This window comes from Anolis sagrei, chromosome 1 (assembly GCF_037176765.1).
Source record: "Anolis sagrei isolate rAnoSag1 chromosome 1, rAnoSag1.mat, whole genome shotgun sequence".
NCBI classification, from domain to species: Eukaryota; Metazoa; Chordata; class Lepidosauria; order Squamata; family Dactyloidae; genus Anolis; species Anolis sagrei.
The window spans coordinates 140580288-140595279 of NC_090021.1; the positions used below are offsets into that span (position 1 = coordinate 140580288).

Sequence of the window (14992 nt, forward strand, 5' to 3'; positions counted from 1 at the left end):
ATTGGGGTTGCAAGCTGTAACAGGGAGTTGAATCAACAAGCGTTTCTGTTGATTAAAGGGCAGGGGCCAGCGTTAGTTAATGAAGAAATGTTTAACGTTAAGTAAAGGCTGCTAGTTGAGGGATTACTTGTTTGTTTTTGTGTGCGTGACTATTTTGATTTTGATTTTCATGGCGTGTTTCCTTAATAAGCAGGGAAAAATGAAATATTAAAGATAGGCTTTCTGGCGAGTGGAGCTATTTTTAAAAACCAGCTTGTGTTTTAGCTGACATTTCCATCAATATCTCCAAAAGGTACCTGTGCTGAGATATTGTCAATGTGCACATTTATTTATGTTGAGTCGATTAATATCATTCTTTATTGGAATGACAGCGCTGCCTTGTATTTATGACATTTTTCATTTATGGCATGTTTTGTTTGTTCTGTTTACATCTTTCAGAAACAAATTTCAGACAGGTAAAGAAAGGCAGGTAAAGAACTGGTGGACACAAGGCTTTAAATTAATTGTAATGTTGTTGGATATACCAGAGATAAATGTCAAACATGTTGCATGTCTAAATGCAGTCCATCTTCTATTTGACAATTAAACAAGATCTGAGTACACGGAGCCCACTAAATATTATACAATCTGTTTTCATTGTCCTTTATTCTCAATCCTCTAATCATTCTCAGTCACCCAATGGAAAAATGGTAAGCTTCTCAGATTTCTATGTACCTGTTACAATAGGAATTAGACAGTTCCTACACAACATTCAAAATGGGACCTGAAGGCTGATATCTAGAAATGTTTGCTGCTCTCTTTGGGGAAGGGTACAGCTATTGTTATGTAACTCCAGGTTGAGTTTGGTCCCATCTACACTGACCGTTTAATGCAGTTCAAAGCTATCTTCAAACTGCAATGGCTGGACAACAAATTTCCACAAAAGAATGTGAAAGAAAGCCCTTAATACACATTCATTCTCTGTGGTTTGTATCATCATCATCTGGGCCTCAAACTGGTTTCAGAATTTCCTATGTACAGTGAAAACACTTTCTTTAATACTGGTTTGAAACTGCATTAAATGGTCAGTGTAGATGTGCTTTCTAATTAATGGAGACCGCCTCTAGGGTTTTCTTTGCAAGATTTAGGGCCCTTCCAGACAGGTTCTATATCCCAGGATACGATTCCAGGTTTTCTGCTTTAAACTGGATTATATGAGTCCACACTGCCAGATAATCTGGTATAAACAGAAAACCTGGGATCAGATCCTGGGATATAGGGCCTGTCTGGAAGGGCCCTTAGTCAAAATATATTTGCCATTTCCTTTCTCTGGGATTGTCATCTCTATCATGATTGTGTCTATTGGAATTTTTATTTTATTATTATTTTTAATGTCATTTTGATAATGTTGTTGTTGTCTGTTGTATATGTTTTGATTTTATTGCTGTATTATGTTGTCCGGGCTTGGCCCCATGTAAGCCACTCCCGAGTCCCCATCGGGGAGATGGTGGCAGGGTAGAAATAAAGATTATTATTATTATTATTATTATTATTATTATTATTATAAGTGTGACTTGTTCTATGGACTTCCATGGCATGAACAGGGATTAGAACACTGGTCTTCTGAAGTCCTAGTCATGTACTTTACCATGTTGTCTCTTAATACAGAGGTTCTGTCGTGACCCAAGGAACACAGATTGTCTCAAACAGCAATTGAGATGTAAAATAATAGTCTTTTAATGAATAACAAACTTAATGAGGCACTTTAACAGCAGTGAAGGCAGTTCAAAAGGTGTTTTCAGTCAAGAACATAAACAGTAGATAATCCGGATATCTAGCAAGCTTGAATAGCAGCCAAAAATAAACAGGAGATACAAGAGCTTGTAGCAAAATGCAAAGCAAAATAGTCTCTAAGAAATACAAGGTTCAGAGCAAGGTCCGATAGGCAAATACGTAGTCCAGTCAATTCCAAGGTCAGGTAGCCAGGCGTAACACTCACGAACGAAGATTCCAAGGTCAGAAGGAACATGGCAGGGAAACAGGATACTGGGAATCCAAGCAAGGTTAGGCAGAGTAACAACACATAACAACACTTTGTTGTCTGCAAAGAAACAGTTCCCAGTGTGCACATTTTATTCACTATCAGAAGATTGGGATTCATTAGACTCATCTGATTCTCCTTGCGCAGCTGAAGCATCTAAGCCACGCCAAGTTTGCCACCTTTGTTCTAATGCCTGATCCTGCCAAGAAGATCCCTCATTCCAGTTATGCTGAAAACCCTCAAAATCATCGCTGGAGGTTGTTTGATTGCAAATGTCTCTAATGTTCTGAACCAGAGTCCAGTCTAAAGCCTCCTCCATCTCATCCTCACTGGCACTGGAATTATCTGCTGTGTCTTTAAGCCTCTTAGACATAGTGTCACTATCACTGCCAGACTCACTGGCCACTCTCTTTACTCCCCTGTAATCTGCTTCCATAGCTTCCTCTGGGCCAAATCCTTCAAAGTCTTCCGAATCACTGGAAGCCAGAAAGATGTCACGAATACGTTTCAGCTGACGCTGATTCTCCTCTGCTTCTGCATCACTTCTTCTTCTCCTCCTCCTCCTACTACTAGTAGTAGGTATGGTGCCAGAATGCTGAGTCTCAACAGGTTCTCTAAATTTAATATGATCCTCAAAAATTAAGCATGGAGGTTGTTCATGTTACTCATTATCCTTGACTTATGACATGGGAAATGCCCAGTCCTGCAAAGTTAAATAAAATAAAACCTTTAATTGTGGAAATGAGGCTAAATTATAGTATCATTCTATAACTCAAAAACTGAGTAGGTTTTCCCGTCAGATAAGGGGAAAAAGCAGAGACAGTCAATTGGTGGTCTACTCAATGGGTTGACACTTCCATCAGTCCTAGCCCGCAAAACCAGAGGTGGGATATGATGGGAACTGCAATCCAACAGCATCTGCATGGCTACAATTTTTGAACCTTTTGGATTTGTTTCCAACTCTATCTGAAGAATTTGTATTTTTGTCTTTTCGCCAAAACTTCTATAACCATAGGACTTACTTTAAAAACAAGCATGCAGATAATAACATTACATTCCCCACCAAAAATTGACATCTTTATATGCCATTCTTCTGCATGAAGAAGTTACTAGCCTAATGTTTTTGAACTTCAGATCAACTGGGACATCATGGAGTTAATCCGGAGGCTCTCTGGTCTTTGTCTTTTTCAAATGTACATAATGTTTTCACTTAGGGAATTGTTCGAGGATATAGAAATGACTGCCTTATTTTAAACTGGCTCAGCTTTGGTTCCAAGCAGCTCAATAACAATTCCATTTTTTTGGGAACGGGGCACTGAAGCAGTCTCATGCTGTTTTCAAAGTTAAAGCCTTTCCTTATTGATCTGACCATAGGTGATTTTTTCCCTCTGTGATTGTTTCCGTTTACGTAAATGTGTCAATGTGAGAGTGATGGCTATTTAGTGAACAGGAATAAATAAATAGAAATAACAGTAATTTGGTCCATAGAAGTAAAGAAGTAAGGAGGAGTAGCAAGTATGAATTAAATATATGAAATATTAACACTTGGAAATGCTTTGTCTTCATCGATTCTGGTGTAGAAAAAGGCACAGTATGGAATTCAGCTTTGGGTGACCCCAAGCTTGACTCACTTTGGTTAGATGAAAAGCTTTCCATCATGCTTAAATGTCTGTAATTGGCTACTTTTCATTGTGCAGCATTGAAACAAAAAACGCAGTCTTAAGTACATCTGAAGAAAAGCAAACAGAAAGAAAACCTTAAGAAGAAAAAAATATCCCCTATAATTTCTAACATTTATTTGCAGGTCAAGCTGTTCCTGCAGGATTGCATGTACAATTAAATCTACAGACAGGGGAGAAATTAGCCAAGCTTCCAGAGGACAGCCATGGGAAAAGTGACTTGAAAGATCCTTCAAAAAGTAAAAGGTACCATAGCTTAAAATACTACTCTTACCTCCAAATGGGAAGTATATGGGTCTCTAGTGATTTCCTCTATTTGAGGGTAGATGTTAAATCACGGATGGGGAAAAAAAAACCATTGTTGTTGAATATTTGTTCCTATCAACCCCAGTTATCCTTATTTATTTATATTTTTCATGTCAGGAGTGACTTGAGAAATTGCAAGTCGCTTTTGGCATAAGAGAATTGGCAGTCTGCAAAGACGTTGCCCAGGAGATGCCCAGATGTTTTACCATCCTGTGGGAGGCTTTTCTCTTGTCCCTGCATGATAAGCTGGAGCTGACAGATGGGAGCTCACCCTGCTCCGCAGATGCTTCCCAGATTTGAACCGCCAACCTTTTGGTCAGCAGTCCTGCCGGCACAAGGGTTTAACCCATTGCGCCACCGGGGGCTCCTCCCAGTTATCCTGATCTTTGGTAAGACATGAAGGAATTATTAGTTCATCAAAAGTCAAAGGGCTGAACATTATCTATTCTCATCTTAGATCATGGAACTGTCATGTCTTCCTGTATTCCTTTTCCAATAACTAAGGATCAAGTGTATTTAGCAACATTGGGACAACATCCAATACAATCCTACTTTAGATAGTTGGACTTTCTGTGGATGTTTATTTCAATGGTCTGGTATCACAGTGATGCTTTGTAGTTTGGCTGTATAAAAGCATGAATTTTCATCTGAGTTTGGTTATTCAAAATTCTATGACTGAGAGAAGTAAACTCTTGTCTCTTTAGTGGAAAATTATACCTTGTTAGATATAAATTAGATACGAAAGAGTGAAATTCTCAATTGCAGTAACCACAGTCAAGTATCAATTTGAATAATATTTGTTTAAAGTTGCCATTACCGTATGTGCTTTTTTTTGGTATGGTATGGTGGATTGTATCCAGAGTGACTTACAATTAGCATCCAAATACACAAGGTCAACATAAAATGCTTTGCTATCAAAGATGAGGGATACGTGTTGGGACTCAACCACATCCTGCACAAGTTCGTAGTCTCATCAAGGACATAGATAGGCAGATGAGTTAGCAGGGAAATCCCTTCCCATATTGCCCTCTTTGTCTTCCTGTCTCTCTGTCCTCTGTTTGCTTGTTAGACTGATACTTCTTAGGGGTACATCTCTTTTTCCTGAGTGCATAGCAAGCCCCCGAGTCCTCTATTTTCTTCTTCTGTGAGCATGGAGAAAGACAAGAAGTCTCCAGTGAGTTAGATAGTTAGATAGCTAGTTGCATTACTTTCCTCTCTAGATAAGTAGTTGTTTGAATTAAGTTTTTAAATAACTTTTAAGCTTGACTCTTCTTCTGTGTTGCTGAAGTTCATTTTTTTCTACTGCTGACTCCAATATCTTTTGATCTTCTAAACCTTTACTACTTCTGTTGTTGCTTCTTTTCATTTTAAAATGCTTTTTCCTTTTTGAAATCCCAATTGCATCAGCAGATGACTCTCATTTCAATATAGCGTGTCCTCAGTATCTGCTGGGGTTTGATTCCAGAATAAAAATCTGTGGAAAATGGTGTGCTTTCTATAAAATGTCAGAATCAAAGTTTGCTTTGGGGATTTTTTTTAAAGCTGTGGATAGTGGAACCCACAGATTCGGAATCCATGGATACAGAGGGCCAGTTGTATTTGCCAATGGGACAGTATTCTGGACTAAAGGTGTAGACTGTTCCAGGGTATTCCTACTTCGTTGCATCTGCAGCCTGAGGTTCCTGCTTCGGCCTGAACATATGGTATCACATTGAAGAACAAGTCATTCCAAAATGTCAGAGTTAGGAAATCAGCAATTCAATAAATACATCACAACATACATTTTATGAATGGATTACTGTGATTTGTATCCTTTTTTTCCAGGTTTAGGGCTAAAATGAGAAAATGCTAAAACAAGAAAGCTGATAATAAAAAGTTAGGACACAATTAAACAAGCTATCGTATTAAATTGCTATTAAGAGTTCCAAAAATCAAAAATAATTTAAAAGCACAACAAGTTAAAAATTCAGCATATATAGCATAAAAGATATCCTGAAACCCATTAATCATTAAATGCCTGCTTGAATAGTGAGACCTTTGCATGCCGGAGAAAGAAAGAGTAATAGGATAACCTAGCTTCCCATACAGGGAATTCCTCATCGTAGGGACAGACCCCAAAAAAGCCCTCTTCCATGTTCTTGCCCAAGAGGTTGGTGGTGGTCGAGCTGAGATAAAGTCCTCACTCAAGGACCTTGATGCTCTGGAAGATTCATATTGGGGGACATAGGGCCCTTCCACACAGCCATATCACCCAGAACATCAAGGCAGAAAATCTCACAATATCTGCTTCGAACTGGGTTATCTGAGCCCACACTGCTATATATTCCAGTTCAAAGCGGAAAATGTGGGGTTTTATTCAGCTGTGTGGAAGGGGCCATATAATTCAGTTTCTGAATCCAGATTATCTGCTTTGATAATATGATAATATGAGTCTACACTGCCATATAATCTACTTCAAAGCAGATAATCTGGATGTGGCAGTTATGTGGCAGTTTTTTTGTCGTGTCAGGAAAGACTTGAGAAACTGCAAGTCGCTTCTGGTGTGAGAAAATTGGCCGTCTGCAAGCACATTGATTTGATGTTTTTATCATCCTTGTGGGAGGCTTCTCTCATGTCCCCGCATGAGGAGCTGGAGCTGGTAGAGGGAGCTCATCCACCTTTCCCCGGATTCGAACCTGCGACCTGTCGGTTTTCAGTCCTGCCAGCACAGGGTTTTAACCCACTGCACCACCGGGGGCTCCATGTTAGTGTAGATGGAACTGTAGTCTTCCAAATAAATGCATGTTATAGTAAGAGAAGACAACCATGTTGGATATGTAACAAAGACAAAAGATTCATGCTAGCAGTAAAAAGAAAAATACCAAATCCATCATTTCCTGTTAGTCTTGCTATTCTTTGCTTTATGGAAAAGAGCAGGGGGGACCAAAATAATTTGTGAGAATGACGTCTTTCGGGGCTAAATTGTAATTTGTCTCAGGGCAAGTAGATCTGGTTTTAGCCATCAAGAATAGATTGGAAATTACTCAGGGTACTATTTCCCTAATATTTTAAAAGCTCACGTCAGGGAGATTGTTTTAGTTTTAAGAGACCAAAATCATTACAGTAATAACATTTATCCTCTTGAATAATTAGGGATATATACTACACCAAATCAAGTATCATTGATTATTTCTAGAAAGTTCATGCATTCCATTAGCGTTTCTTTTTGCTGGAATGAAGTTTTCCACTTCAGTCTGAATTATGTTTAATTCATGATGGAGAAATCCAATTAGTATATTTTAATTCTAGTGGACATTAATATAAGTTTAAACGTGCTGGGAAATGGACTGTGAAATAAATGTTTGTTCTGCTTCTGCATTTGTTCTTTCTATGTTTCTTTAGTCAGGGAAGGAAGTCTTTGAAAGGCAGGGGAGAGGCCCAATTTTTGCCTCACTGTCTTGGCACCAAAAGGGATCTTAAATTGACTATTCATAGTCATGATTTGGAACAGAAAAAAAAAAACAGCTGGGAGTTTCGAATTTAGGAAGGACAACAAATTTGCATATCTGCATGGATTTTTGAGTGGATTGTGAATAGAATATTGCCCCCCAAAATCATGCCATTTTTAATGTACATTAGGGTCCACAAAAGTAGGCTCAAGGGTATAATTATTTATTGACCTTATTTATGCCCCGCCTTTTTCTACTCTGAAGGGGATTCAAGGTGGCTCACATATGACAATTATTCAATGCCTTGGAACATATTCAAACATTAAGCTTAAAATCAATTGAATTAAAATACATATCAAACATTTAAAAACATTATATTGAGTGTTAAATCATGTCATCCAAAAATCATAATCCAAGGCTGTTCCATAATCATTGCACATATAATTGCCTCTATGTAAGCCACCTTGAGTCCCCTTTGGGGTAGAGAAAGGTGGAGTATAAATAGGGTAAATAATAACAACAACAACGACACTTTATTTGTATTCCACCTTATCTCCCTGAGGAGACTCAGGGCAGATTCCAGCATATATGTACATATATTTTTTTATTTATTTACAGCATTTATATTCCGTCCTTTTCACCCCACAGGGGACTCAGGGCGGATTACAGTGTACACATATATGGCAAACATTCAATGCCAATTTTGACTTACAACATATACAGACATACACAGAGGCTATTTAACTTTTTCTGGTCTCCAGGGGAGCTGTCGCTTTCATCGTCCATTTGCGACACTGATGAAGTACTTCCGCATTCCCCGCATGCTTTTTTGCTGGAGTGCTTTGCTGGAGTCTTTTTAAAGGTCTCATAAATTAGTTAATTTAGCCTCCCCACACTTTAAGGTGGTACCTAATTTTTCTACTTGACAGATGCAACTGTCTTTCGGGTTGCAAAGGTAGACAACAGGCTACACAATTGGTTGTAAACCCACTCCAACCTGGGCTGGCTTCGAACTCATGACCTTTTGGTCAGAGTGATCTTAATGCAGCTGACACTCAGCCAGCTGCGCCACAATCTCGGTGCAGACACATAGACAGACACAAGGCAAACATTCAATGCCTTGAAAGAATGATACACAGAAAAAGGTAAAACTTCCCCTTCATCTCCAGCTCTGGAGGGTGGTGCTTATCTTCATTTGTAAGCCGATGAGCCTGCGTTGTCCATAGATACCGCCTAAGTCATGTGACTGGCATGACTGCATGGAGCGCTATTTACCTTCGCACCAAGGTCGTACCTATTGAGCTGGCATAGACACTGAGAACTGGGAAGTCCTGGCCCTTGAGCACTCCAGCTGGAGGTCAGCTGTGACCAGCAGTGCTGCAGAATTTGAAGAGGCAGAAATGGAGGGTGAAAGAGAAAAATGTGCCAAGAGGAAGGCGTGTCAAGCCAACCCCGACTGAGACTGCTTTCCACCTGGAAACCAATGCCCTCACTGTGGGAGAAGATGCAGATCAAGAATAGGGCTCCACAGTCACCTATGGACACACCAGAATACTGATCCTGGAAGACTATCCTACTCGGCCAATGAGGGATCGCCTAAGTGAAGTGACCTATTGAGCTACTCAAATTTGCATGTTTTCGAACTGGTAGGTTGGCAGGAACTGGGGCTAACAGCTGGAGGTCATCCCACCCCACGGGTTCAAACTGCCAAACTTTCTGGTCAACAAGTTCAGCAGCTCCACGGTTTAACCCATTGCACCACCAAGAAGAGGGTATAGCTTTTACAGGAAGCACGAATAAAGGGAAACATTGTATGAGTAAAACTGCATGCATCAGTTCCATGGATATGAGGATCATAATATATGCTGTGCCTCCCTAAGCAGGTCCTCTGCAACCACATCGACCTGCCACCTTCTGAAGGATTTTGTTTAAAGGCACAGGGGATCAGTATGTGTAGTACTACATAAGCAGCATCCTGAGGATTTTTTTTTTGTCGTGTCAGGAGCAGGCGAAACGTTAGGAGAGAATGCTTCTAGAACATGGCCATACAGCCCGAAAAACCTACAACTCATCTGTATCTTCTTGCCATTTGTCAGGGGAGAATTTTGCAGCCCCTGACCTAGGAACCAAACTTTCAACCAATAAGCATTTGGAAATGGGAGCCTTCTCCTCCCAGGATTGTATTCTCTCCTTTCCTTGCTGTTTTCTTCACTGCACCGTTTTCTGCCACCATCAACACAACAACACTTTTAGAGATATAGGATTTTGACCTATATTTGAAAAGCAAACCTTGATTATGCTTTTTATCTATGGGACACAATTTTACTATGCTATTGTATCTAAGGGACTTGAGCATTCACGAATTTTGGTATCCACAAGGGGGCTCTGGAAACAAACCTCAGCCGATATTGAGGGTCCACTGTATTCTAGAAGAGGTATGTTAGTTAGGATGTAAGTATCTTGGGAGTTTTATTAAGAACTCAGTAGCATTAACACATCCTTCTGTTATGGTACATGCACAGCTGACATAGAGATCTTTTCTTCATTTAACATATGCTATATTTATAGATCTTATATTCAGTGTTACAGTGATTTGTACTGATGAGTTCAATGTGATTTATATGTTTAACTGTAAATTTATACTTGAGGGTTAACCATAATTTAACTCAGAGTTGGTTACTAATGTTGGTACATCTTGAATTCAACCAAAATAAGCATTATGTGGGAGAATAATAATTTAAAAAATGCTAGACCCGACTCCCAACTATCTTGACAGTGATTGGTGTGGTGTCATCAATTTTTTAGAGGGCTTCTAAGAAATCTCTCTTTTTTTGACAGAAATGAAACATTTCATATATGACATTTAAGTAAAGTGAAAATAGTACATGTAGAGACCAGAGACCCTGTGAACAAGCAGGAGAAGAAGTGAATGCTGTAGGCCACTGCTTCTTAAATTGGGTCCCAGCCCCAAATGTGGTCCCCTCAGCAAAATGTTGGGGTCACGGAAAATTTGAAAACAGTAAAAAGTTTCTGAATACCATCTGTTACATAAATCTGTCAGTAACAATGTGCCATGTTTACTGTGGACTCTGCTGAAAATGCTTCGGCTGTACTCCACAAAAAGAAAAACCAGCCTGTTTAGCAAACTTTTAAAATGCCAATTTGCTATCAGTAAATGTTTTTTTAAAATACCTATTTTTATACCCATGTACTTAAAGGTAAAGATAAAGGTTTCCCCTGACATTAAGTCTAGCCATGTCCAACTCTGGGGGGTGTTGCTCATCTCCATTTCTAAGCTGAAGACCCGGCATTGTCCATAGACACCTCCAAGGTCATGTGGCCGGCATGACTGCATGGAGTGCCGTTACCTTCCCCTAGAAGCGGTTCCTATTGATCTACTCACATTTGCATGTTTTCGAACTGCTAGGTTGGCAGAAGCTGGGGCTAACAGCAGGAGCTCACCCCACTCCCCGGATTCGAACCACCAACCTTTTGGTCAGCAAGTTCAGCAGCTCAGTGATTTAACCTGCTGCACAACCGGGGGCCCACCCATGTACTTGGGGTCAAGTAAAAATTCCTTACGTGCAAAAGGATTACAAGTGGAAAAAGTCTAAGAAGCCCAGCCTTAGAACATTTTTGACTTACAAAAAGCAGACATCTCATGATGGACAGCTTGATTGAAAAAGTGGAACAATTTATGAAGAAGCTGAGCAAGATAGGATGCTGGAAAATAAAATGGAAGTGTAATTATGTGATGCAGGTCTTGCTATAAGTTGGGTTGTTGTAGGTTTTTTCAGGATATATGGCCATGGTCTAGAGGCATTTTCTCCTGACGTTTCGCCTGCATCTATGGCAAGCGTCCTTAGAGGTAGTGAGGTCTGTTGGAACTAGGAAAAAGGGTTTATATATCTGTGGAATGACCAGGGTGAGACAAAGGACTCTTGTCTGCTGGAACTAGGTGTGAATGTTTCAACTGACCACTTTGATTAGCATATAATGGCCTGACAGTGCCTGAAGCAAACTTTTGTTGAGAGGTGATTAGATGTCCTTGTTTGTTTCCTCTCTGTTGTTATGCTGTTGTAATTTTAGAGTTTTTAAATACAGATTTTGTTCATTTTCATGGTTTCTTCCTTTCTGTTGAAATTGTCCACATGCTTGTGGATTTCAATAGCTTCTCTGTGTAGTCTGACATGGTGGTTGTTGGTGTGGTCCAGCATTTCTGTGTTCTCAAATAAAATGCTGTGTCCAGGCTGGTTCATCAGGTGCTCTGCTATGGCTGCCTTCTCTGGTTGAGTTAGTCTGCAGTGCCTTTCATGTTCCTTGATTCATGTTTGGGCGCTGCATTTGGTGTTGTTAGTCACTATAAGTTGTTAGTAACTCCTCTTGTTTTATTCTTCAGACAATAAGTGGTAAACTAGGGATCCCTGTCTGTTACTTATGAGTCGTGTCCTAGTGTTTACTATTCCATCATTCCTTTTGGCATAGGATTGATTAAGCAAACCACATAGCTATGATAGTTTATTGAGTTATCCGAATAGGGTTACCATGTCTTCTCTGGTTTGTTTTTCCAGCTTGCTGGGAAAGAAATAAACCAGCGAAGAGCAGGCACCTGCATTTGGATGACGCAGTAAACAAACCATGGCACAAAGCCCCTTGATTTGTTTAGACGCTCCTAACGCAGCTCATGCATGAGAAGCATTCAGGCCAAATCAGTATCTTAGGTCTGATAAGCACCCAGGAGGCATTGTTGTCAAATTAATATAATAAGGGGCTAAAAACCCAATTTCGAGAACCTATAAGGGAGGGGGAGCACTCTGAATTTAGAATGTGGAATTCATTAGAGCAAATGCGATCAGTCCTTTGCTTTGAAACTTTTGAAAACTCATTCTTCTCAACCTTATTATTCCTTAGCTTTGCTGGAAGCATATTTGCTGTCGGTAGTGCTCTCTCTTTAAACAAATCATTTTTTTACAGGAAAACATGTGCATTGATATACCCAGGGAGGGGAAATTGTATTTGTGGAAGAGCTTGGGGATGTTGACATTACAAACAAGCCAGATGGTGGTGGTCATGTGTCATCTTAGTCTTAATCATATAATTATCACGAGGGAAGAGGTTTTACTTGTGAAATGTAGGATGACAAGTAGGGTTTCCACCCCTCTGATTTTAAAGATATCATTTTTATTTTTGGATATACTTAGAATATTTGCATATGTGTTCTGGATTGATGTGTCTTGTGGAGGTAGGTGGGAAATGAATAGGAGTGTAAGGGTGAAACTTCAATCTTGGCATGATTTGAAATAAACTGTCTCTAGGGAAGTTGCTTTTACTATTCTGAAATTAGGCAGCAAAATCAATGTATCAACACACATAGACTTCAACAGTATCAATCATCCTGGTATAAATTAATCAGCACTGCATGAAGAACTTTCTTCTTTTGTGTTCTGAATCTCTTGTCAATCAACCCCTTTGTCTGTCACAGAGGGGGGAAATTATCTGTTCTCTTCTGCTATTCTGTAACCATTACATTTTCCTCCCAAATTAAATTCCTAGGGAGATGTTCCAAACCCTTCCTAATTTTAGTTGCCTTTTAAAAACCCGTTTCAGTTGTATGCTTTTTGTATTTTTTAGATGAGATCGGAGCTGGAGACAGTATAATATCTGTGGCAATAAGAGATTTTTTTCCCCTTTTTTTCATGGTTGGGAGAGTAACAAAAGCTAGCAGTACAAGAACAAAAGTTTAGAGTAGTCAATGCAGAAAATATATTTGGGCATTGAAATTTATTTTGTTTTCTCAGTAGGCAAGTATGATGGAAACTTCTAAAGGATAGTACAGTATAAGTATTCAGAAGCCATATATAGTTTTGGATTGGCCTCATTTTTGCTTTTTCCCCTCATCCAACCAAAGCGTATTATGTTTTCTTTTGTTTGTTTCAAATGAGTTTTCCTTTTGAAGAACATAGGAAATGTCACTGTTTTGCCAGCTTAATCTGGATGCCTGCTAGCCCTTACATGGTGGTGCCAATTGTCAGATCTGTACAGAACACAGAGTCCACAATTAAACTGGATGAGTCCTTTGGAGTGATCTTTGCAGGTGTTTATACTGTCCCTAAAAGTGTTGACATTTTACTTTTGAATGCAAACAGGCCTATTTCAAGGTTTTGTATTAAGAATTCTGTAACACTGAGCAGCAACATCTGGTTTCATCTTGGAGGTGTAGCTTATCTGTTTTATGTATTCCCAGATGTGCTTTAGGCAGAATATAGTTAAGACACATGAAAAGGTTCTCTCAGCATTATGCAAATAGATTGTCAAATCACAGTTTTTATGATCATAGATTTTTTTTAAAAAAAATAAAGCACCAGCGCTAAACTAAACTCACAATTTAAACTTAATACTGTTACTGATTGTTTCAATATATCTTTAGATATATAAAGTTTTTTGTGTGTGTCAGGAGCGACTTGAGAAACTGCAAGTCACTTCCAATGTGAGAGAATTGGGTATCAGCAAGGACATTGCCCAGGGATGGCCAGATGTTTTACCATCCTGTGGGAGGCTTCTCCCATGTCCCCACATGAGAAGCTGGAGCTGACAGACAGGAGCTCATCCCGCTCCCTGGATTCGAACCACCGACGTTTTAGTCGGCAGTCCTGCCGGCACAAGGATTCAACCATTGCACCATTGTGGGCTCCTGATAGATAGATAGATAGATAGATAGATAGATAGATAGATAGACAGATAGATAGACAGATAGAGAGAATCATAGAATCAAAGAGTTGGAAGAGACCTCATGGGCCATCCAGTCCAACCCCCTGCCAAGAAGCAGGAATATTGCATTCAAATCATGCCTGACAGATGCCCATCCAGCCTCTGTTTAAAAGCTTCCAAAGAAGGAGCCTCTACCACACTCCAGGACAGAGAGTTCCACTGCTGAACAGCTTTCACAGTCAGGAAGTTCTTCCTAATGTTCAGGTGGAATCTCCTTTCTTGTAGTTTGAAGCCATTGTTCCGCATCCTAATCTCCAGGGAAGCAGAAAACAAGCTTGCTCCCTCCTCCCCATGACTTCCCCTCACATATTTATACATGGCTATCATATCTCCTCTCAGCCTTCTCTTCTTTAGGCTAAACATGCCCAGCTCCTTAAGACGCTCCTCATAGGGCTTGTTCTCCAGACCTTTGATCATTTTAGTCACCCTCCTCTGGACACATTCCAACTTGTCAATATCTCTCTTGAATTACTTTATCTCTTGAGAGGTAAAGTAAGCTGAGCCATGATGACTGTTACTGGTCAAATAATTCTTAATTTGTATGTTTTTGTTTTATGCAAGGCTGGGCCCCATAGATGTTGATCCAGGTTCATTTACAACCCAAGAATTGAAAAAGGCTCTGGCGAAAATGAAAAAAAGCACAAAGACAGAAGATCCCTCAAAAGAAAAGGTATTATTAAACCAGAAAAATGTCAGTGACAAGGCTGTTGAAAACTCAAAGTGAGATGTTTAAATCAAAGTGTGTAAAATAATATAAGAGAAGCCTGCCATGTGAATTAAATGGGAACTGT

General features: G+C 39.6%; 1 protein-coding gene across 1 annotated transcript in view; it reads left to right on the forward strand.

Moving 5' to 3' along the window:
* Positions 1-14992, forward strand: part of SIL1 (SIL1 nucleotide exchange factor) — a 72341-nt gene that overhangs the window by 8321 nt on the left and 49028 nt on the right. The window contains exons 4-5 of the mRNA XM_060786404.2: positions 3825-3945; positions 14763-14871. Coding sequence (XP_060642387.2) covers positions 3825-3945; positions 14763-14871 — 230 coding nt within the window. The remainder of the gene's footprint in view (positions 1-3824; positions 3946-14762; positions 14872-14992) is intronic.